A 25623-nucleotide genomic window follows, 5' to 3' on the forward strand; every position below is an offset into this window, starting at 1 on the left:
CGACGAATGAGCGAAGTGTTTTTCAGAGAAGCAGTGTGGGCTTTTGAACTTTATGTCCGGTCAATCAGTAGTTTACTTTTGTTTGATGCGAACTTATATCTTTTAGCGGGTGGGAGGAGGTTAAAGAGTTCAGAGTTTTCAACCTAGACCCAGTTGACAAATGCCGTCCTCAAAGGAACCCTCTTCCCTTGCATGATACTGCGAGTCATGCCACATGCTAAGCACGACCATACTTTGAAAAACATCTTTTTAGGAGTATGGATTCAACAAACTCTTGCCTAGGTGACAGCAGCAGTTCCCCATCATCCATGTAATGTGGAATCTCAAGAGATGGATATGTTACAAACCTTCAATAATACTTAGAAAAATTGGACAAGTAGGATTGAGGTCAGTATGATGATTTGTATTTTTTTGAGCCTTGATAATACAAACAAGGGTATTGATGTTAATATGGTATCACAATGCATTATGATATCATCCTATGCATAGATCTATTTGATTCTTAAGGATTTTAATCTTACATGTAAGTTACGATGTCATATTGTAATTGTTTATAGTATGTAAAAATTAACTAAAACATATAATATATTTATAAAAATTGATGTGTAATAAAGTGGTTAGTAACTTAATTTAAAAAGAGTTGATGTAAGAAAATTTATTTTGAGATTTATCTATTTTGATTATAGGATTTGAAGCTATTGTTAGGATTTTGGTGATATTTCAAGATTTGTGACAAATTTGTAGTTGAAATTTGTTGTAGTAATTGTCTACAGTATATCAGTACTTCATATAAAAATTTAATTTGTTTGGACAGTCCAATTATGAGATATGAGCTATTGAAGTTTGGAAAATTTTCACCTTAAGGATATATGAGGTTTTAGAATATTTTTATCACATTTTGGATGATCTTTGGTACTTAAGGCTTATGCATTGATGTCATTGCCCCTATAAGGACAATTTTATATATGAAATTTGTGTTTTTCTATCTTGAAACTTCATTGAACAATTAGTGACAACCAAAAGCCTAGCACTTTCTTAAGGCAAATTCTCTCTACCTCGACAATAGTAACAAAAGAGGCATATAAAAGTTTCATGGTTTTGGAAGTGTAAATTGATCAACTCAATAATATTCAATATATTTGACTTGAGATACTTGAATAAAACAACTACAAATTAAAAATAAATAAAAAGTTTCACTTGATAGATAAATTCTCATAATTTAAGTGTAGTACCATCAAACTATTATACAAGAATAACTCTTTACTCTCTAATTGGTGTAGTTGTGTTTGCTTAAGATATTTGAAGTGGTGCATTTATTAAAGAAGATTCTATCAAACTTGTATATTCATAATTGTTTATTTGTGATGTTGGTTGAAGTACTAGACAAATTCAATATATAACAAGCATCATGTTTCTTATTTGTTTTTGCATTTGTATTACAAAATTCTTCATCTTAATTGAATCTACCATAATTATAAGAACTTAAAAATTTATAAATAAAAAAGATATAAAAAACCAATGCTTCATTGTAAAAATATTATTAATTTTAGAAAAAAAAATTACTTTTAAAGTACCTTGATGCTTCTAAATAAAAGAAGTTCATTATTTTTTATTTAAAAAAATAAATTTGATGTTATATATATATATATATATATATATATATATATTAGTCTTATTAAATTATTAAGTACATAAATTTAGATATATTTGTAAAATGACAACACATTCATCTATTATCAAAAAAGAAAATTTAATAAAAAAATTCTTTAATATAAAATAAAATAAAAATCTAAAATAGCTATTACAAAATATAAAGAGGTTAGAAAGTTTTAAATTAAGATTAGAATATAAGAAATACAATAGTAAGATTAAAGATTATCTTATCTACTTAATATATTTTATACACTTCCATTTACTTCTATTTACTTAAATTATGTAGGAATTCTTTACAACATGTTCATAAAAAATTTATTGTAAGATAAATAACAATATAATTATAATTTTTTTAAATAATTATTTATTAGGTGTTATTAATTATTTAAAGTATTTGTATGTAGACTTAATATTAAATTTAATATTTTTATATGTGATTTGAAGCACATTCTTTTACTTATTATAAATATAATATTCATATATAAAAATAATTATAAATATAATATTTTTTTTATTAATATTCAATATTTTAAGTCTATAATATTTTGTGCACATCTATAACAAGTATATATTATCTTTTCAATTAAATATTCATTAAGAGTGCATTCTGTATTAAACTAAAATATTTGTTAGATCTTTATCCATCAATATTTTAAAACTAATTATTATTATTTAGAATAAATTATAGAATTATTTGAACATCAGATTTGAATTTTCCGACATTAAAAATTCCATGGTCTAGAAATCATTTGATAGAATATTATTTACATCAACCATGATGTGTCTAAAATTAAATTGATTGCTTGTTTTTTAATGTAATTCTACATTCAATTATTCAATGTTGACTCCAAAAACATTTAAATTTTGAACCACTTCTTTTGATACTGGTTCACACAAAGTCCACAATTTGATGGCATAATTCTTTATATGGTGTCATTACCCAGTCACTGAGCAATGAAATATAAGTCTATCATGGTAAAAAAACACATACCATTATTGTAGAAAAAATTCTACTGTGAAGAACTTCATAACAGTAGTGGTTACAATGATTAAAATGCCAATGTCAACTTTTCATTATTCATTGCATTGCACTAATTGCATTAACTGGCATTAAAATGTGCGATTCTGAGATCACATTTTTTGAGCAACAAATCTCATAAACAAGGTACACTATTCAGTACCTTGCCACAACCAAGAGAAACCAAAAACAAGGAAAAACACATAATATCATATGCTTGTGATGTCGGAGACTGTTTCTTCAATGAAGAAGTCATTGACAAGATCCGCGACTGCTTTTGGACATAGAGTCTCGGGGGTGACCACAATTTTGGATGATGGAACTGTCCCCAACAATTGTGCGTGGTCAGATGAGAAGGATTTGAGGATGCGTCCGCGAGTATTCGAAGCGATTTGTTGGACGTCGCAGGTGTTGTCCAAAAGCAGTCGCGGATCGACGAATCACGAAAGCTCGACTTACTTTTTGCAGTTTGTTGAAAAGATGCTGGAACACTAGTCGACACATGGAGGAACCACGTTGTGAAGCTTCATGAATTGGGGTGGCCCTGCTTGTTGGATTAGTGACGTATCCCCCTCATATATCATGCTGAATCGTCGGCCGAACTGGCTTGACTTCTGAAGCCAAGGTTGTCTCCACTAACGCCAAATATAAAAATGAAAATGAAAATGAAAACAGCTCGGTGAAGAGCAGCTGTCGTTTCCAGCGTCATCTCCGTGGATCACTGTAGGCAGCCTCTTGAGCGCATAAAATCGAGCAACTCCTCTGGGTTAGTCCATTTAGTTTAGTCATTCATTATTTGTGCGGAAGTCGATGATCTTGTATACATCACACTGCCGATCAGTTCTCCACGGTGGGTATCACGACGGCCCCCGTTTTGAACTCTCTGTTTTTTCGTTTCATTTTCCGCTTTTCCGGAGACTTTTCCAGGGTCTCTTCACATCCAGCTCAGACGATTGTTGTTTCTCATTGAGACGGTGGATCTTTGCTTGTCGAATGGAACGAAGTAGAATTGTTCACTATCTTCCATCAGTAGAGACGATTCCACCTCGAGTTTTGCGGGATGACTCCCACTGCCTCCAGTTCAGAAGATTTCTTGAGACTCTTTCCCCCAGTGGATCAGCGTAAAATTCCATCACAGCTAACAAGCTTGAGTTCTCGCCGACAGGGTCACTTGTTTGATGATGCTGGTTGCAAGAAATTTCTGGAAGCACATTCTTCCCACAGCCATGGTGATGATTTTGTAAAAGAAGCACGGTTTTGCAGGCTTTTGGACTAATCAGGAGCACTTCAACGTGACAGAAAGCGTTTGAGGTGAGGATAGGTAATGAACCAAATTCCGACAGAGTGCCAGCTTGTTCCAACGAAAGTCTTGGACGTAGTTCGATGTCTCAGAGCAGCACTGAACTAGCGTCATGGGACTGAAAGCCAAGTGACCTTCACAACTCAGAGATATTCGAAAGCACAATCAGGTGGTTCCCAAGCAACATGAGTTGTACTTGCTGATAAAGGGTCTCCCAAGAGCCACTCAGATTCACTCTCTGAAAAAAATCCATTGAAAGTTGGACGCGCAATGTGAAACAGTAATTTGGGAAAATTCCGAATTGAAAACTACACTGGGAATTCTCATCTTAGTCTATTATGGATGATTATGTGGTATTCTTATTGTCCCAGTACATGAAACCATCAATTTTGCCATTGTCAACATGAGGTGCTTACTGTAGTTGAAATAATTGGGAAACAATTTACACCATAACAATTCCTACTCTTTTGCAACTGAACAAAAAGCCATGTTAAATGGAACTGCTACATTACCGCCATGGTTTACCACACGTTTGGCATTTAAAGGTGAAAGTCGAACATGACTTTGAAATACTGCGTGAATGAAGAAAATGCAGCAGATTGGATAATAACATAGATATATGAAATAAACAATAATAATGCATACTGAAAGTGCAAGTCTGATATTTTTCCATGGGAGAACGTAGTTTAACCTTATGAGAGAACAATAGTAATCTGCCTTACACTTATAGAAATATTGCTCGGTAAAATAAATGGTAGTGAATCCAACACCCTCCTCCCTTCGTCACCGTATATACGTATAAATATTGATTAGATTATTTTGACCAACCGAGTAGTGGCCTTGTCACGAAACGCACTGTGTTACTCCCAGTCATATGAAAACAACATGAACATGTAATGATTTGTGGGTAAGAGTAAAGCAGTAAATGCACCATAAACCTGAAGCAGGACGAAATCAATTTCCATTCTGTATTTCTGATGCATTCACAGGATTACATCCCATACGCAAGCAGCAACCTCTGGTGGAATATCTGTAACTCGTGAACCATTTCAGTTCCTAATACCGATCACCAACTACTACTCTTCGGTTATGAGACTCTCGCATCGGTAACAGGCGCTAATCGCAATTCAAATTCGATGAGCCCTGCGTCCCCGCACGGTTTCTCAACTAGGTTGCAGGGGCAATGATCCACTGTTGCGATGACGATTATGAAAGGCTCCCTGCATTGCAGCACTGTCATCATGACGTAACTATGCCCATGTAGAGCAAGTGCTTACTTGTCGCTACTGACACAGGGCATTGCAGAGAGCCCAATGTCCGCATCGCTGCCGAAGGATATAAGCTACGATCGTGGAAGAGTCTTCAACTCACATCAGCATCCCCGAACAGCTCTTCCGATCCCGGCTGAACTCCACAGAGGAGTACACCTCACCGAACATCAGTTGTCAATCTGAAGCAGGAGTGGTACGCAGCAGTAGAGCAGCTTCAAACGTCAAATGCTTGTCACTGCTTTTCGCAAGTGGCTTGGCACAAGGGGATGGTGTTTGCTGCTCTTCGATCAAGTCAATTGATTGAAACAAGGATGACTAATGGTTCAAAATCACAGGAAAGGCGAGTCCGCGTATATATTAACTGTTACCAGTTTCACGACATCGTAGTCCAGGCCACTGCAACAGCACTTGCAGCTCAAGTTCTGAGGAATAGAGTCCAACTCCGGTCTACAACGTTGAATCGACTCACATCATTTTGGTCAAGAAACAGGGCCATTCCGTAAACTTGCTGTGATGTATTCGACCCTGGACTCCTCATGAGGCGACCAGTTCCGCTACGCTGGCACATAGAATGAGTAGTCGCATGCGTATGCCGACTTCTTCACATCTCCCTCGAGGGCTCTCTTCGTGTTTCTTGGCGCAAGGCCGTGCTTGGTGTTGATCCGTCGAACGTACGCCACTCCGCCGAAATACTTCTCGTCGCCGGCGGACCCGGTTGACTTCAGCAATACCCAGGGGATGCTTTCCTGCTCCACCGCCACCTGCGCCACGCTCTTGCACGTCACTCTGCTGCGAGGCACACCGCGCATCTTGTTCGGCAGAGACTCCCAGGTGGGTCGCCCGCCCAGAGCGTCAGCCTGCAGAAGAAAGTAGTGGACGCCAACTTCCTGCTTGTGCTGATCGTATAGTTTCGCCGTGGCGTTGAACCCCACCCACGCCGTGCCATTGAACCGGTAGTGCTGGTAGCCCCTGGCGTGGAGCGTGTGCCGAAGCTTGTACCCATCGCGAGGTATGTCGATCGAAGAGGTGGAGTCCCGAAGATCCCTTGCTGTTGCGGCAGCACACAGAGCAAGCGACAACAGCGCCAGGAGTGTGGCGGCCAACCGCGGTGAAGTGTCCATCGCGGAGATACTGAGGGGGTTGTGGCGGAATCGGATGGTCCTCTACTGCAGAGCAACGCCGGAGAGATTGAGGAGGCAGGTTGCAGCGAGCAGCAGAGATGGTGTCTTGTATGAGCTGCTTTTTGTAGGTCAGTCGTTGTAGGTTGCGGATGTGAGCGGCGAAGCGATTTGGGAGGTCGAGGCTGTGTGTTGGTTTGAGCAGGTTGTATGCGGAGCTGGTTCTTTTATGCTTCTGACGAGGGCGTTTTGAGGGAGGAGGAAGTCTGCGAGGGAGCTTCGATCGCCGTGAGATATGTGTCCTGAAGACCGCGTGACTTGCTGGCAGTGAAAGACTGTTGTTTGACGTGTGGACTTTATTGTCTGAATCGAACTGAAGAGGGGCTTTTCGGGGACTTCAAGGATAGAGAATATGCGGAGGAAAGGAAAGTGTGCTAAGGATGAAGTAAATCTCAAGATGTTAAGGTGTATTCTTCCGAAGAACGTGTCATGGTAGGGGGAAAGCAAGAAGATCCGCAGAATTGTAGGAGAATGTAGTGTGGTGGGATGAGAGGTGGGTTGAAACCATTTCCTGGTTCTATTTTAAGTACGAAGCAAGTTCCAGTCATACTTCCGTTAAGCAAGGCGGTGATGGTGCTAGTTAGCCTTGGGGATTAATTGTTTCCATTCTGATGCGTCCAGTGTTGCTCATAGGGTCAACCTGATCGCTATGGTTTTTCAACGTTTTGACCATACACGCTTTGGTAAGCATGGTGTTTGTTGTGTAGTTGTTTTTCGCATCCACGCTGATTTTTTTGACACAGCTGTGCAATAAAAGCAGGAGAAAACTAGACTGGGAATTGAGTCAAACCTGTTTCACGAACTCGCTTTGTTTCTTCTGTGTCAGCCTGTTCTTAACAGCAAGGGTTCTTTAGAATGACTTGTAAAGCTGTTCTTGAAGTATGTGCTTTGTGCTCATTAAGAATTGTTCACGAATTTTGCAATATTAGCTCTCCACTGCTGTGACTTGCGATTAGAATTTAGGTTTTTTATTAACATATGTTTCTCATATTCCTGTTGCCATTTGATTTATACACGTGATATAGACGACTATTTAAGCTCATGTGGTCATCAAGGATTATATAAATTTTCTTTGCACAGTTTTACTTGAAATATTTTCAGTGTGAACGCAGAATCACCCATTCTGCAATATTGATGCTCTCTGCTGCTATGGATTAGGATTAGTTTTAATTTTTTTATTAATTTCTTTTTTCACAAATTCCAACTGCTTCCATTTGGTATGTGTAGTTGATGTGGTTTAGTATTTAAGCTAGTGTGACCATTTTTTTATTTTTTAACTTGTCTTCTTTCTGTCTTTCTTATTGGTTGATTTGGAGTCCATGTCCGCAACACTATGGATTTCAAGTTCATGCTTAAGAACGTAAGGGACGGATGCGTTTTTCTCTTACTGGAAACCAAATCAGAAAATGAAGCAACTTATTCAGTGTTTCAAAAAATATGCAATTGTATGTGATGTACTATCATTGTTATTGTAATATGATTTTCTTTCTTTTCTTTTCTTCTTCTCCCCAAAACAGTTTTTTTGCTTTTCTATATAATATGGCGGATTTTCAAAAAACAATTCCCATAAGATTTTTTTGAAGTAACCTAATTTAAAATTTTCTATTGAACTTCAAATTTTAAATTAGGTTACTTTAACTTGGTCTTTTTTAATATTAAGTTTTTTCCCTTAAGATCTATTACTCCTCGTATGATAGCTTTTTATATTTCATTCTAATTTACTTCTAAAATATTTTTGAAAATATATTATTTTCCTATTATTTTCTCCAATTGACACTGAGACTTTTGAAAATATCCTTAGCTTTGATATTTTAGATGTCATATAACATTGACTTATAGAAAGATTAGTAGAAGATGGACCACACTTTATTAGAAGAATAGAAGATGGAATATCTAAGAATTACAATCTTATTAAATCTTCTTTATTATCTGCTTGTACTTGCAAAGTGTAGAAAGTAGGAATTGAAGACACATGTGGTAAAAAAAAAATGATTGAAGATTATATAAAAATGAGCCTTAAATTCTATTCTTTGATTTTTTTATAACTAAATAATGAGTAAAAAGCCTATCTTGTAAGACTAACTAAATAATAGTATTAGGAGCATATTAATAATATATTTCATTTAATAGTTTAAACTCTCACATTCTAATCATACTTATCTAACGTATCTATAATTTCTTGTAAGTTATTGGATTTTTTTAATATATTTTTAAATATATATTTAATTTTATTAAAAATTTAAGAATTAGACTTAAAATTTTTTCTTTTATTTAATTCCTTATACATTGCACCAAGTTTTGATTTAATTTTATAAATTTAAGAATTAGACTTAAAAAAATTTAAGTCTAATTAAAATTATATTATTTATATATTTTTTCTAATATAAATATAAAATTTGGTTTATTTCTTTTTTCTCTCTAATGCTAAACTACATCTATTAATGTATGTCTTTTATATTTTTACATTTACATAATTGTCTTGGTTTCTCAACTAGTCTAAAAATATAGAATGTAAAAAAGAATTTTATTTTTTATATTGTGTGGCTTCTTTTGTTGTATTTAATTCCATTAATATCTAATTTCTTATATAAAATATATTATGATACTATATAATATGCTCTAAAAGTTCCACTTGTAGATGTAATATAATTGGCTTAAAAATAATTCAAAAAAATCCAATATTGCATAATTTTAGAATATTTCAAAAATGGTATACTTCAAAGATTAGGCTTGAATATTTGTATAGAGTGTTTTCTAACTCCAAAACCATTAGTTCTTATAATTAGAGAAAAAATGGTTTTAAATACAATTGAAAAGAACATTTCTTCATACAAGAATAATTAATACATATTATTTAAATTCTATCTTTTGTAATTATTTAAAATTTATATATTTATATATTTTTTAAATAAATATACAATATTTGCTAAAATGTAACACACAATTTACAGGTAGTTGTACAAGATACCAACTTAAAAAATGTTTGTAACACTTAAGTTATTTGTAAAAGTCTTGTCATTTCTTAAGGTTGAACACAGCACAAACCAAAGTGTTAGCTATTGTTTCTTAACACTTACATTTTAAGTTATTTTTTATTTTCTTGTACCTCTTTTTTGTAGTAGTTTGTAGGGACCTCCATTGCATGACAATTTTATATATTAATAAAGACTTTAGATTCTAAAACAATGTAATACAATACAATAATAATAATAATAATAATAATAATAATAAATCACCAATACAAATTGCATGAACAGTGTAACACAATAATAAAAAAATTAAGTACATGAAAGTTAACTATAATCTTACAAACATTGCAATCTACAAATGGTGTCTGCTTAGTTTTGGAAATTTGTTTGTAGTATTTTACAAATTTTTATCAAAAATCATTGGCATTATTCTTTAGTGTTCTATATATAAATATATATAACAATTACAGCTTGTTTGTAATTAAATGTAAATTTCGTATTGTATAAAAGAAAAATTGGAAGTATAATTTAAATTGAGACATGTATAGATTTATAAACTTAGTTTGCAATTACAGGAAAGAGTATTATTCCAAGATATTATGTAAGAATAAACAATAAATAAAATAAAAATAAATATTTAAGTTTTATCATCACAAGGCCACATCATTTATCCATTATGTTGAATGATTAACAGAATCATTCAATTCAGAGTCTCAGTGGGTGGATAAATAGGAACCCAGGTATCAACCCATCGATGCTGCAGAAGTTCGGTACAAGCACGACCATGCATTTGTTTCGTTAACAATACTTCAGTCTCTCGTTCATGCACTTTGTTTTGGACATTTAAATGCAGTCTCTCTCGTTCATGACGAGAACGATTGAACGGATTTCGAGACTTGCCACAGCGTTGCTTCTCGCCATGGAAGACTAGCAGGAATCGAACAGATTGGGCGCCACCTGCGTTAGCTGCTGAGTTTGTTGCTCTTTGAAGCCATGAAAAATCTATGAGTAGTGAATGACAACCTCGAATGCTGAGAAACGAGTTTCCACGCTCATGTCCGGAAGTCAGCATAAAAGTGTGAATGGATTCCTCACTTGTGCCATCGTTGCTAATCAGACTCGCTCTGGCTCAATTTTTCCAAGGTCACTCGCCGGTTAACTTGCACGTCCAATATTTTCCACGACGCGCTTTCGTTCCGCTTGGAGATTACGACTATGGTGCGTTGCGCATGGTGTTGTTCTGGCGTTCACGTAAACTGAAGAAACATTATTCAGCCCCTCGCTTAGGTATCACGATCGCTTCCACCGCGGAGGACGAGGATCTAGAGCCGCACCCAGAGTGGGCTTCATAGTCTGAGAGGATGCGATTCTCGCCGAACTCGTGGCAATCTTCGAAGGTCGTCGCGATTTCCATGGTGAGTCCGGACAAGACCGACACCGTGTTGCAAATTAAGGCGGCGGTCATCCCTTGTTTGACCGAGGAAGCCAGCCGTCTGCGTCGAGTTTGATCACAAATAAGGGAACCCGTATTGCTTGTCTAATGAAGCTTTAATGTTGACCTTGAATAGGATTAGCAATATTTTTCTTGATTAAGGGTGTTGAAGTTATCAACCATACAATTAGGAGGAGATACAGGATTTCAGAGTCGTGTGTGTGCGCACAACAATTTTGCTTTAATTTTATGGATGTAATTACCTTAATGTGTATGTATTAGTGTCCAATTTTAGTATTAACATCACCGAATTGAATTAGTCTGAAAGTCATAGAATCTGTAACAACATCATGTGCAGAGTTTAATCAAAAATTAAGTTATTGTTTTACTTTTACTTAACTTCTGATGAAAACAATGAAATATGTTACCAATTAGAGATGGTTTTTATCTCTTCTAGTTTATTATGTTAATTTATCCCCTCAACTATATATATATATATATATATATACACACATGTGTGTATATCTGAATTGGGTACTACGATGAGGAATATCAAGGTTCTGATACTAATAAACTTCGACGCAAACCCTGATGAGGTGAACATTTTGTTTTGAGGTTGGGCAACCTGCCCGCGGATGTGTAAAATTCCGAACCAAGCACCGGGCAGACAGTCAAAACAATAACTGGTCACCATGTCTGACTCCTTTGCCGCCCAGGCCCAAGACTTGGCTCCACAACAGGGCTACTACTTTTTTTCTAGCAGCTTGCTCTTGGCCCTGGAATCGCCGTCTCCGACGTCTCTTTGCAGCAATCAACCATGGATTCAGGTTTGTGCCCTTCTCATGGTCTTCGATCCATTTTTTCGCTTCTTTTGAGACCTATGTTAGGTGTTTCCGCGCACCTTGGACGTAGCTTCTTGCAGTAGCTTGCAACAATGGAATTGGAGAATTTTTGGGAGGAACGCAAGGAAATATTGCGGAATAGAGCCATGCCAATCGACGGAGCTCGTTTTGAGTCCTTGTGCGGATGCAGTGGCTGAAATTGACTCGAAGTTTTAATTTTAGGGTTTATCTCGTTTAGTCGTGTAAATCTAGAGGAGTGGTTCTGAGGTCTGTAATGTTGATTGAGGGGTTTGATTTGTATTTCTAGATCGGATATTGGTGATATTTAATTGGCCTGGACAGTACACGGTTGTGCACCAATTCGAGCTTGCATTATTATAATTCTTCGAAATTGCAGTTTATAGTTCGTCATCTATGGAAATTCAAGTGTACCAGTCGTGATAGCTTAGGGTTTCTCTTGCAGCAAGTTTTACAAAATTCGAGGTCAGTGGTTACCTATTTGCGTCATAATTGATTTGTCTTTTATATAATCGTTGTCCTTTTCGAATTTTAGGGTTCTTTTAGGGTTCAATACTTTGAAAAGCTGGTATTCCAGGAATGACATTGTGACTTCGTGACATATAGCTACTTGATCTCACACACTTTCAAGTGGGCTATCATTGATGAGATATATTCCACAAAATGAGGGAAAGCCGTACTGCTGAAGTACAGAAAGTGTGGTTTATGAAAGATATAACTATACTCAAATTCAACAGTTGCAAATAGTCTGTTGGAAAAGTTCAATGAATAAGGTGGCAAGTATTCGAAGATGGAGTAGCTAGTACGTGACAAGGATATACTTGAATCTGTGCGTGACGGTTATTGTACTAGGTATTGTAAGTAGCTCATGGTTTTCTTTTGATGGATGTCATTGCAGATGCGGATATGGAAGATTATGGCTTTGAGTATTCTGATGAGGAGCCTGAAGAGCAAGATGTTGACATCGAGAATCAGTACTACAATACTAAAGGTACATGCTGTCATGAGCCCCTCTTTACATAGAAGATGCCCTCGTAATGCACATGCTTCTCATAGACCTGGTGTGGCACGGTCTAAATTGCAATGTGGAATGCAGTGATTTCTGAATGATGATGCCAAAATTTTGCATTCCGTGTCTTACTGTGGTGCAACGGTTATAGGACTTGTGGAAGCTGATCCTGAAGGAGCGCTAAAGGGGTTTGCGGAAGTTGTGAGGATGGAAGGAGAGAAGGGGGAGTGGTAAGCTCTTATGTTTTCCTTTTTTTGTAATGATTTTCTAAGAGCCCCTCCCACGGAAATGACTGCGTGCTAAGGACATCCCGAGAAGTCTCGGCCAGCTTATGATTATTTTAGGAGGTATTGAAATTAATCTGTTGGACTTTCTCAAGTTGAAAAGTAGTCTAAGTGACCCGTGCAAACCATCTACGAAAACCTTTGCTCCATTAAATCGTTGCTTCACTGCTACTACTCTTACGTGTGGTAGATTTTGGTTGCAAAGCTGATTATTTGTTACGTTCTCAGGGGATTCAAGGCGCTGAAGCAAACAGTCAAGCTTCATTATCGGGTCGGTAATTACAAGCAGATGATGGATGCGTATAGAGAAATGTTGACCTACATCAAGTCGGCTGTTACTCGGAATTACAGCGAAAAATGTATCAACAACATCCTTGACTTTGTATCAAATGGCGCTAATCAGAACTTGGAGTTGCTTCAGGAGTTCTACCAGACCACTCTAAAGGCCTTGGAAGAAGCTAGGAATGAGGTCAATCTGCCACTCTATCACTTCATATCATGCCCGAATGTCCGGGAACCCAATGCTCTCCTATGTTCTATGATCTTTGTGCTCATTATAATTGTACAACCATCTATATATGTCGTCTATCATTGCATGTGACTCGATAAGTACGAACTTGCACTTGCCACTTTTTTGTTTACAACTTTCGTTTAATTATCAACGTTTTCACCTTGGAGTAGAATTTTTTTGCGTAATCAGGTTTGGGTTAGCTTGATTGGAGATCCATTTTCTCTCAAAACTGGCGTGCGTGATTGCCTCTGTCATCTTACATCAAGATAGGGCAAACTCAAATTTGTCATGCGCACCTCACTTCAGACCACTCTTTCAAAGATGATATAATCTTTGGATTGAAATCTACACCACACTTTACCACTTGCACTAGGTGTAACACTTGCAATCGTTTGGTCTGATTAAGCATTTATGTAGTTTTTCAGATAGCATTTGTTGGTTGTGCAGAGATTATGGTTCAAAACGAACTTGAAGTTGTGCAAATTGTGGTTTGATATGGGAGAATATGGTCGAATGAACAAAGTAAGTTAAATTACCATTTTATTCAGTTAGAATGGATTGTCGACTAGTGAGTGCATGCTATTATAACAAGCATGCACATGGCTTATGGTTTTCTTATCCTATTGCTGTGAACAGTTCATTCTTCAGCTCTGTGCCCTCAAATATTGTCCCACTTTATTTTTCAGTCTATAGAAAAATTAAGTTTTTGAAGAAGAAACTCCTTGGTATACATCAGTGTTATGTAGAATAACTTTTATAGTTGCACTGCATCGTCAGTAGCATCATATGTGATGCTGACCAATGGTCGTGTGTTTAGATCTTGAAGGAGCTTCACAAATCTTGTCAAAAGGAAGATGGCACAGATGACCAGAAGAAGGGCACGCAGCTGCTGGAAGTTTATGCGATTGAAATTCAGATGTATACAGAGACTAAGAACAACAAAAAACTTAAGGTTAGTTCAAGTGAAACCTTCAATTGAAATTCTGTGACCTAAGCTCTGCTACCAGATCTAGTGGAACTAAAAAAATTAATTATTCATTCTTGACATTGTAGCAATAGGATCTCGAAGTCGTTAGTGTTGGAATCTCGTATATTGGTATAAGAGTTAGTATTTATTCTTTTTAGCGTGAACCTTGCAGCAACTATACCTGAAAGCGCTGAACATAAAGTCTGCTATTCCGCATCCACGCATTATGGGGATCATCCACGAATGTGGAGGGAAAATGAACATGGCTGAGCGGCAGTGGGCCGTTGCAGCCACTGACTTTTTTGATGCATTCAAGAACTACGATGAGGCTGGTACCCACAGGAGAATCCAGTGTTTGAAGTATGTGAATTTCAAATTGCTTGTTCTTCAAGTTACTTGCTTCGAGCTGTGAGTCGGTAGTAATTGGAAGTTTTAGAAATAATTTGAAGTAACTGAAGTATGGTACAGGTGCACAGCGGCTGCGGATATCTGCCGACTTTGCAGTTGATTTAGAGTCGCTTCTGAATGGAATGACTCTTTTTCATGAAGGTTTGTGAATGGAACTGCAGGTACTTGGTGCTTGCGAACATGCTTATGGAGTCTGAGGTGAACCCATTTGATGCTCAGGAGGCTAAACCGTAAGTTTCTGAATTTTACTGATAGATGTAATTCAAACAGCAATTGAAAGTAGTAGACTTATCGATGTGTCGAGATGGTTTCCTTTTTACCATGAGCATTGCACTTTTTGTAAATTTTCAAGGGCTACTGCAGCAACTCCGGGGTTCCTTGTTTGTGTTTCTTATTTCTTTAATTGCTACAGATACAAGAATGATCCAGAAATTTTGGCAATGACAAATTTAGTGGCTGCCTATCAAAGGAATGAAATTCTTGAGTTCGAAAAAATTCTCAAGGTACATTCTTCTAGATTGGATTTGAGACATGTTCTTGGGGATTGTAGTTATGTTCGCGTTCCCTATGGTGTAAGGTATCTGACGTAAAATTGTGAGATTCTTTGTGGGGATCATATGATCATGCGTTATATGCATGGTACTTAGTCTGCTGTTTCGTTTTGGTGATGTTTTTGGCTTATAGAGTAACAGAAAGACCATAATGGATGACCCTTTCATTCGGAACTACATTGAAGATCTGCTCAGTAAAATCCGCACGCAAGTGTTGCTGAAGCTCATTAAACCTTATACCCGAATACGTATTCCCTTCATATCTAAGGTACACCTTTCGTATCATTTTTGTGGTTGTGAATATTTTCTACAAATAGATCTCCCATGGACAAGCCCTTTTCTAAAGTGTTACCCTTTTCTGGTATTTTAATATGAAGTCCGTTTTGCAGGCATGAAGATTTTTCAGCACACACAACTCATAGCAATGAACAGCATGGTGTGTTTAGTCTATTCCTTAAGTTGGTTGACTTGGACTAATTATCACTTGGCCCGCAGGAGCTGAACATACCTGAAAAGGATGTGGAGCAACTCCTTGTATCTCTGATCCTGGATAATAGAGTACATGGTCATATTGATCAAGTAAACCAATTGCTGGAACTTGGTGACAGGTACTTTATGTATGCAGTGCCTAAATCACAAAAGCCTTTTGAATGGTTGGACTTCAAATCGATGCAATGTTTAAGAACATTCCTTTGTAGCCTGATCGATTATTTGCATTTGTAGCCTTGATGAATAGCTTGCACAATTCTGACTCAGCATTCTGCCCTGATATGTGAGTTCAGGTCCAAGGGGTTGAGGAAATATACAGCGATTGATACATGGAACACTCAACTGAAGTCTCTCTCGCAAACAGTGACGGCCAGGATTGGTTAGAAACTTTCTCTAATTTAATTCTACAGCTCTGGCGCACACTAACATGTGCGACAACTTTCCGTCCATGTCTCTTTACTAGTGTACATTTTGGGGGTACTAGTCTGAACTACTTAGGGTTTCGTGGGATCAATATTTCACGTGAGAGAGGCCCCTTTCGGCGACCTTTTCATGTAGATTGAGTTGGCATACTGTTTTTGTAGGCGCCTGTGTTAGCCCACCAGCACTAGTTAGAAACGGAATACAATATTTTGATACGGTATAAACACCTGTTTCAAGGTGCTGATTCTGTTCTATGAATGGTGCAAGACACCTGCCCTTGTTAGCACACAATCACACAAATGGATTACCATAGCCCAGAAACTGAAGAAACTAAGCTGAGATTTAAGGGTAGTTTCGGCGAAGTAAAACATATTCGTATTTGCGAACTTCTGCTCACTACATTGGGAACAGGCTCAGCACGGTCTGGGCTGGATATTCCATGATCGTAGCTGGATCGAACAACTCTATGACATTTAAGACTCTTGGAGCCTCATATCCCTATTTTTGGAAATTTGCCTGCCCCTAATCGATTTAGTAACGGAAATAGTTTCACCCATTCTCATCCACCTTCATCTGACATGACAAGTGGTGGCGCCTGGTCAGTGTGAGTGGAGTTACAGTACTAGTTACTTTTTGGATATTTAATCACATATCTACTTTGAATATGAAATCCCGTCTTGACTAATTGTGTTACCCTGGAATATTCGGAGACCTTCATTCTCATTTTAATTTTCAAAGCTGGTATGTTTGCAACAGAATAACTTCCTCATATTCTGGAAATTTCGTTTTCCTCTACTAAGGAGTTTTAGCAACTTTTCTTTCGCAACTGATCCCTATATTTCCTCTTCATGGATGAGCAATTTTATTTATTTATTTATTTATTTTTCATCACTCTGCAACACGATATATGTACTTGCTACACAAAAATATAACATTGAATATGCCCTACACGGCATTTCTTTTACAGGTGGCTGCTCTAATTCCTTCTTTCAGAAAACCCCACGAAAAGCGAATCGCGCAGGGTATAAATTCAACAAGGCTGTAACAGCACGAGTTTTGCTATTGACCCAAGACCTGCAGCAGGACCCACTCACTCGCTAACAATAATAATATTTAAAAAAAGGAAACTAATGTACTTAAAAAATCTGCTATTCCTGTGCCCTGATGACTGCTCTTGGGAAAAGCTCGGAGATCCCACAATTGAAGCCTTTCTTTGACATTTGCCAGCAGCTCGTGAAATGCACACACCGCTTTTCCTTAAATTAGGGGCCTAGCGGCGCAGACAGTCTCTACCCTTGTCTCCTCAGTTCAAATGTTGCCAACATTCTACGTCGTCGAGGAAACAACGTCTCGCCATGACTGGTTGACAAGGAGCCTCGGCAGGCAATAAATGTGGGACCGAGATATCAGATCGGAACAACTTGAGCCATCTATTTGGTGAAAGAGATAAATGACGTGATCATGGGAGTTGGACTCGGTGAAAGCTCACCATCATTCCTTCTTTCCACTCGAAACAGACAATCGCGAGACACCAAAGCTTGTGACCCAATTTTCTTACAAACTATGATTAAATCCTAGTTGCCACAATTACAGGTTCCAATTACTATGCGTCTCGTAAGCTTCATTCTTGCAACACACACACAAACACACAACAAAAAACCTAAAAAAAGAGAGACTCGTCCACCATGGATTTTGCTACTCCATTTGTAAACTGTTGCTATTAGTCTTTCCTTTGAGTGCGTTTTTTTCGCGCGTCAGCCGATGAGTGCAGATTATTATTATGATTATTATTATTATACTATCCTATACGAAGACCACTCCTAATACAACCAGGAAACAAACGAGTCCATGAAGAATGAGGTCGACGAAAAACGATGGTGAAGTGCATGTCGTCTCGCAGTCAGATTGGGAATATGGATGAATGATAAACATCTTGTGAGTCTGTTCGTTTTTGCTCCCCGCAGGGGAGCACTGATGCCTCCAAGACGGCGCTTTCGCTGGAGGCGTGCTTGACTTCTGGATTGGGAACGTCACGAGAACGGGATGGGGAACGGTGACAAGAGTATGGGGCACGCTAGCTTCAGAAAAGGGGCCCACTTTTACATTCAGCGTACGGCTGGGTTGCGTTCACACTGGGACTGGACTCATGGCGAAGCATCCACTGTAGCCTTTGCCTGCTCGTCTGCAGCCCGCAGATCCCCTTAACTAAAGGGTAGAAATTTACTGACGGTTATCATATTTAATGGGTTCACTCTGACGCATGTCGTTTCCTTTGATATCCTTCGGTAAGACATTTATAGTATCCTGTAGTCATCATTTCTATTTTATTTTACTTATTTAATGATTTGTATGTGTATAGTAATTGTCAACCCTTATGTAAATTGCACTTGGGAAAAGTTTCAACCAACAACAACTTGACTTGAGTACCCATGTATATTAAAAAACAACAACCATTTCAGTTCAACACAAGACACAGAACTATTGGTCCAGACACTTCTTTTATGTGTGTAAATGTACACACACACACACACACATATATATATATATATATATATATATATGTACACATAGGCATATATACTCTTTGTGAAGTGGGTATTGAATCATTACCAAAACATGGAACTCATAAAAGTGTATGCAACATACAGGGCCCACAGTCCCCCTCTTGTAAACAGAACAAATACAAATACAAAAGCATTTTGAGGAAAAAAATTACATTATCTATACAGGGTCTTGTGTGAGGCTGCATCCACTCTAAAGTATACACCAAGTCCCTAGAGGCTGTAGGGAATGGCCATGCAGCCTTTTTTGTGGGCCAAAGCCAATGGTGGCAGAGAAGTCCATGAGTTACTTGAGCCAGGCTCTACAAAACAATGACTTATTTGGCCACGTTAATATTGTCATAATTATCTTTTGGCTGCTCTGTTCATGTGGGATTGGCGAGACATACTACAGCCCATGAGCATCTCATGGATGTTGTTGTTGCCTTCTATTAGAAGGCAACGCCAAGTGTCCCCATACCCATAGCAAGATTTGTTGGCCCCAAAATATACCAAAGTGTATGCATATTATCAACCTTTACTGGCTGTGAGTGAAAACTGAAGCACAACCTGTTTTTAGACTTTGTAATAATTTATTTTTTACGATTGTTTTAGTGTTGCATGTTGAAATTGTCATAGTGAATAATATGAGCATTGTTTGTGAGTGCTGTCCGTTTCACTCTTAATTTGCATGCATTTCAATGAATGTTACATTTAGTAGAAAATCTTCTGGGCTTGGGTGAATATGTGTGGGAGCATTAGATTTGGATAATTCCCTGGGCTGATAATGCACTGCAAGCATTCTATATTGCATTTTACATAATTTGATGTTTATGCTGTAAACTATTCAAAATGAGATAATTTGGGTTCCTAGGGAATTACAGTTGTGCAGGGCTCACAAATTTCTCATTCACACACATATATACACACACACACACTTAAATGAATATTGAATATAACCATCACAGAAATATATATATATATATATATATAACCAACTGTTGCTCTGTCATCATATGAACCCAATATTAATCATGGTGGCTTTCATATTAATTTTTCCAAGTACACTCCAAACTTAAAGGGACCTCACAGTATCTCAAAATATGCTTTTGGTGCCAAACCCAACTTAGGAGGAGTGCTTAACTACAAAAGGGTTCTCAACATGAATTCTGACAAAGGACACATAACAAAAGATAAAAGGCTTTCTTCAACAAGAAGCTCCTCAACCTTTAATGCATACCAAGCCAATCAAGGCAATGGAACAAACCCCACAATTCAAAAATTAACCTTTGGCACATAAAAGGAAGTGACAACCTAGTCCTGGATTAACCCCACCAATTAGCCCTAATGACGGCGCCTAATTCCACCCAAATTAGCCCTAATCAGGTAAAGACCCTCTATTGGCCAAGCCCCCTTCTATAGTTACAAAAAAGGCACTATAATAGGTTTAGTGATGGAGCCCCGGATACAGGGGTTGCAACATTCTCTTCCTCCCAAGAGAAGATAGTAGCTCCTCATTTTTCATATTTGGACGGGAATATTCAAGGCTATCTTTTAATAGAGGCAAACGCTTTGTTTTCAGGTATCACATGGGTCTTTGTAGGTGGATTAGATGGCATTAGGTTTTGGTGTTGTTGTCCACGTGGATGAGTTTGCATGAAAACGACAACATGGCTTCAACTTGTGATTGTTTTTTGGTTTTGTGAATTTGCAAGGGAATGTAAGGGTGTGTAAGTGCATACATAAACACACACACACACACACGTTTTTACATATATATATATGATTGTTTGTGTATACATTTGTGTATTTGAGATTGTTGAATTGATATTTAACTCAGATTTTGAGTTTAAATTTTTATGCAGTTAAAGGGAGAAAAAGTATGAGGTGACAAACAAAGAAGAAAAATAAAGAGTTGTTGTGTTTAGTTCACATGTAAAACAAACGTAGAATTGAAAATTGATTAGGAATTATAAAAGAACCAAGTAATTCAGAACATTTTGACAAGTTATGTCTTATAAAACGAAGCATTATTATTTAAAAAATTGAAATAAAGCAAATTCTGTCGATGCAATATTTAATAAAAAAAAGTATTCAATCATAATGGTTTCATCACTTAAATTCACTGTTGATGCAAAAGTTTTAGTTTAAATCATGCAATACATCAATATTAGAGAATTCATCTGTTTGTTGTAAACCAGCCAAGCATATTTTTGCCTCTAAAAAAAACTCCCAATACTTCATTAAAGTATATTGAACATTTTAGACAAAGTTTTCTTAATAAACCCTCATTTACTTGTGAAGCTGTGAAAGGAAATCCATAAACGTCCCCTCAATTAAAGTAATCAAAGAAATAAATAAATATATATATATATATATTCACACATACATACATCAAAATAAACTCGAAGTCGTGAGTTGAGGACATTGCTCTACATCCCCAGCAAAGCTAGGGGACAAACAAGTGCTGAACCAGGCCTAAGATTCTAGTCCACGGCGGGGCTCCATTTTCTATGCAGCGTCTGTGCCGGCGGCACTTGGCCGCGTGGAATGTGAGGGGGCTTTGGTGGCGAGGAAGAGAGGGAAGGCGATCGAAGTGAACGAGTCGCTGGAGACAAAATCCGAAAGAGGTGCGGGATTTACGTCGTGCAGGCGGTGAATACTAGGCATGGAATTTCAGGGGGATGGAGTCTACGCACGAGTCAGGCCTTGGCGAGTCCTGGCGACGCTTGGCCGGCGGGCCTGTGGCAGGCAGGGACGGCAGCGTCTTTAATGCCGCCATTCCATTGCATATGCTCTGCTGCGGCGGAACCGCAATCAATCACCTGTCGATCAATCCAACTTTGCTTCGAATGAACGATTCATCCCCGGCTCATGATGAGCAGATTGTGGATTTCCACCACATTTGTTGATCCATGTGGGCCAGACCCTTTCTCTCCCCTTGAACTGTCACGAGGGCAGTACATTGCTGCCAAAGTACTTGTAGCTACAGCCTCAGCCGTATCTATACACTCAGGCACACAGCAAAGGTAGACCAGTAGACCCTGAAGAATAGTCGGCTGGGTAGTGGCTGGCGCTACGTGGTTTAAGGGCTACGCATTCTCACTTAATTATCCATCACTAGTCTGCTTGCCCTGCCCCGATCGAGAGTCGTAACCAAGACGTTTGCTTTTCCGCGGTAGGCTGATCTCTTGTTTATAGCTTGACATAGCTCTTATGTTAACAGTTGTGGGCGGTGGGTGAATTCCAGAAAATAATAGTGAATATAGATGCAGGCGTCTATGAGATAGAGAGAGATAGAGAACGAGAAAGAGAGACAGAGCATTGCCATTGTTTGCCTTGATCGATTGCTGTGTAAGGGTTGAGTCTGTTCAGGTCTTGTACCAGAGTGTAGAAGAGAGTGAGGCTGTGACCGAGCAAGACAACACTGAAGCTCCATTTCAGTGAGTTGTTGTCGTTTTCGACGTTTACCAAGAGGTTGCAGTATTTAAATGGTTGTGTAGTTTTCCTTGAACGAGAAAGGATTTGAGGAAAAATTTGTCGACATCAATCGCGGAGTGTTTTGTTTCCTGCGTTCAGAATTGAGGGCATGCTTTCACCTTGATTGGAAGATTTTGAGAAAATCGTTGCCGGGGGAGGCTATTGCAAATTCTGCAGAGAGGGGTAGGGGAAGGGAGTGAGAGAGATTGAGAGATATGACTTCGAGGGAAGAAAAGGAGATCACGAAGGGGAATCAGACCGACCTAGGGGTGCATTTCAGAGGTGTGAGGAAACGTCCCTGGGGGCGGTTCGCAGCTGAAATTCGGGATCCATGGAAGAAGACGCGCGTATGGCTGGGAACCTTTGACACTGCGGAAGGGGCCGCGAGAGCTTACGATACTGGTACGCTTTTTTGGAGCTAACCAACCTGGTCTTGCGTTTCTTTGATGCCCAATTTGCGCCATTTTCACGTGTCTTGATTTCTGAGTACACTTGGAACTGTTATCTGCAGCTGCAAGGGCATTGCGGGGGTCTAAAGCGAAGACCAATTTCACTTGCCCGCTCTCCAGCGAGGATCAGAGCACGAGCCAGAGTTCCACTTTGGAGTCATGGTCCACGTCGCCTACGAGCAGCCATAATGTCCACCACCCTTACCGCCAGTACCAGCATCTCCTCCCAAAGCAACAGCATCCCAATTGTGGATCCTCTGCAGCCTTGGACACAGCCTCATGGCGCTCGTGCCTGGACCTCAACCTTTCGGCTATGGCACCGATAGACCATCACGTTCAGACTCAAGACATCGCTCAGGCTCAGAATATGAGGATTAATGTCGGACACTCCTACGTGTCACGTGGTGAAGTCGCTGAAGTTGCGCACTCCACCAAGCGTCCTTCTTCAACTCCGATCCAAACCCTCTTTCAAGAATCCCTTATAAGTTTGAAGAAACCCCTCATTCATTCTGTCCCAGCTGTCGATGTCTCGGTCTCGCAAGTTGAATGGTCATTGGGTAATTCCAGTGATCGAAATGGAACAATTGTTACTGGATCTGTAACCACGCCCGAAATGAGAACTTCCTCTAGCGATTGCGATTCGTCCTCTTCCGTAATTTTGAACACCGAGAGCCCTGAAACGAAGCCTACATCGCGAGGAAGTTCCATTTTGTTGGATTTGAATTTTCCTCCTTGCCATGACGAGCAGTCTGCTGTCACAGCCGCCGACAATTTTTGCTTGTCTCGGCCACGCATTACAGCTTTTTTTTTGAAGAGTACTGGAAGAGTTTAGGATTAGTGTAAGTTAGCTGCTGCGGCACAATTGAGGTTCGGCCACGTAGGGTTGCAGGCTTAAAGATGTATGCTTTACTTTGCAATTCATTCTTAAAGATACAGACCATGGCTTGTGTTACACCATTCACGTGTAATGCTCGCCCTCACCTAGAATTATTCTTGTGCGTGTTTGGATTTAATTGCTCCTCTCTCCTCTTCATTTGCTTCACATACCATACCTCTGACAACGAGTTTTGGTGATCTTTGCCGTTACGAACTTATGGTTGCAGGTTTGGAGTATTCGATGTACTGATTGATCTGTTTTCAGTGAGCGTGAGAATCAAGTGTGTTGTTGACTGTCGTGAATGATGATTTCTACGATTCTGTTGGTGAAAATCAGTTGATCGCAGATTGTGTTTACAATCTGTTTCAACCACAGCATTGATCATACTGGACATGAAATGTTAATTACTTCATATATTGAAGTGTGCTGCAGAGAGATGGAGCGCGTAAACTGCAGGATTTTCAGTATCCACGCGGCAAAAGTTTTTAACCACTGTTTTCATGTTTGTGGCATTGGACGCAGTTCATTTGCTGTTGGATATCTGATATCAATATTGCATGAACATGTGAACTTTGAATTTGCTGATGGGCTCGAATCAAATTCCTACTTAGACCCCCTTGCGTTGTCATTGTCGGTGATTGTTCTAAGCCATGGATGGAATGTCTACTTCTGTTGATTGCTGAACATCTAGGGTTTAACATTGATGTGAATAGTGAAGATAAGCGGGAGTTCTGTTGAGTTCCCAATGTGTTGCATATTGCTCCACACCTTTTCGATCAAAATCGAAATGAGTTGTCACTGGTTTTTCGATTGCATGCATGCAATGTTTTCGCTACCATGGTTGCAGATTTGGAGCTTTGGATGTAATTCATTCTGCGATAATGGCAATGTTGTAAAACCGGGTTCTCCATCGTCACAAACGGTTCATTCTCAGACCACCTCGAGCCATGTGCGAACAGGTGACCCATCGAGTGCATGACATACTACAGCAGGCACTCGGTTGGTCTTTCACGAAGTATCCACGGCGGTATGAAACAGTGCAGGATGTGCATTCGGTTGTGAGAGCGCACGGATCATCAATGATATAATACGACTACGTGCAACCACAACTGCCACTTGACGGAATTCAACCCATGCGAGGTGCAGATCACCTCCTCAGCGAACTGGATAGTACTGCAGCATAGGCTGAGGGGATTCAGAGGGGACTAGTGATTAGCTACAGTTCTTGCTTCAACCAGTCAGGAGTTGCAGAGTCCGCTTAGATCAGCGATTCTCCAAAGCTGACACTGCGCTGAATCGATGCCCAGCTTCTCGGTTACGCACCCCCTTCCCACGCACAAGAGCAGCTTCTAGCTTTCTTCCTCTACCTTGTCATCGTCACAGACGTACGGAACCATCGATCGGATATAGAGGGCTGGATCTGGCTCCCTACTAACTGAAACAGGACGTTGGAAAACGCGCCGCCGAGTCCCACTCGTGCATACCTTTTTTTCTTTTCTTTTTGGCTTCTAAAGGCAATTGCGTTTCAGAAACCCAGCCAAACATAGCAGATATACTTGCCGCTTGGCCTGCACTTTTGGTCCCTGATGGGCGATCCCGGCTACGCATGGAGGGGAAAGGATCGACGACGGGCCGCGGCTCCATCCGATGCCGTCGGGTCACGATGGCGTCAGAGCATGAACGAGAAAGAAAGAGATGCCAGATCTTAAGCATTTGTGCTCCCCACCCACTTTACCTTATTCGTCGGAGGAGGGGTATAGCGGCGGAAAGGAAGGAAGGCAGCAAGCAAGCTCCCCACTACACTACACTAGCCTCTTCTTCCTCCTCTAGGTGGGCCATCTTCCCCCCTCTCCTGGGCCTCACGCTTTCAGTGCTTGTGTGACAAGCGTGACGTGTCGCCTTCGCCCACCATGATGTGGCATGACACGACCGCATCGCTTACTGGGTCCTCGCC

The 25623-nt window shown here is 39.2% G+C and overlaps 2 protein-coding genes across 3 annotated transcripts; both read left to right on the top strand.

The window, feature by feature from the left end:
* Positions 1 to 11515: 11515 nt before the first annotated feature.
* On the top strand, positions 11516 to 16575 carry LOC112294048 (COP9 signalosome complex subunit 2). 2 transcript variants are annotated; one of them, XM_024544156.3, is made up of 12 exons: positions 11516 to 11648; positions 12580 to 12672; positions 12842 to 12920; positions 13203 to 13443; positions 13933 to 14007; positions 14303 to 14437; positions 14625 to 14812; positions 15022 to 15090; positions 15273 to 15363; positions 15545 to 15679; positions 15907 to 16019; positions 16194 to 16575. In XM_024544156.3, the coding sequence occupies exons 1-12, from the start codon at positions 11639 to 11641 to the stop codon at positions 16282 to 16284; spliced, it is 1320 nt and encodes a 439-aa protein (XP_024399924.1). In that variant the 5' UTR covers positions 11516 to 11638; the 3' UTR covers positions 16285 to 16575. The 2 variants fall into 2 exon arrangements, with proteins under 2 accessions (XP_024399924.1, XP_024399925.1); XM_024544157.3 differs by having other exon boundaries at positions 11572 to 11648; positions 12842 to 13037.
* A 5331-nt stretch (positions 16576 to 21906) lies between these two features.
* On the top strand, positions 21907 to 23779 carry LOC112294078 (ethylene-responsive transcription factor ABR1). Its single transcript, XM_024544215.3, has 2 exons — positions 21907 to 22745; positions 22855 to 23779. Exons 1-2 carry the CDS (start codon positions 22559 to 22561, stop codon positions 23622 to 23624), a joined length of 957 nt encoding a protein of 318 aa, XP_024399983.1. The 5' UTR covers positions 21907 to 22558; the 3' UTR covers positions 23625 to 23779.
* Positions 23780 to 25623: the final 1844 nt, after the last annotated feature.

The sequence above is a fragment of the Physcomitrium patens genome, chromosome 17 (assembly GCF_059467195.1).
Source record: "Physcomitrium patens ecotype Gransden chromosome 17, ASM5946719v1, whole genome shotgun sequence".
In the NCBI taxonomy this organism is placed as follows: domain Eukaryota; kingdom Viridiplantae; phylum Streptophyta; class Bryopsida; order Funariales; family Funariaceae; genus Physcomitrium; species Physcomitrium patens.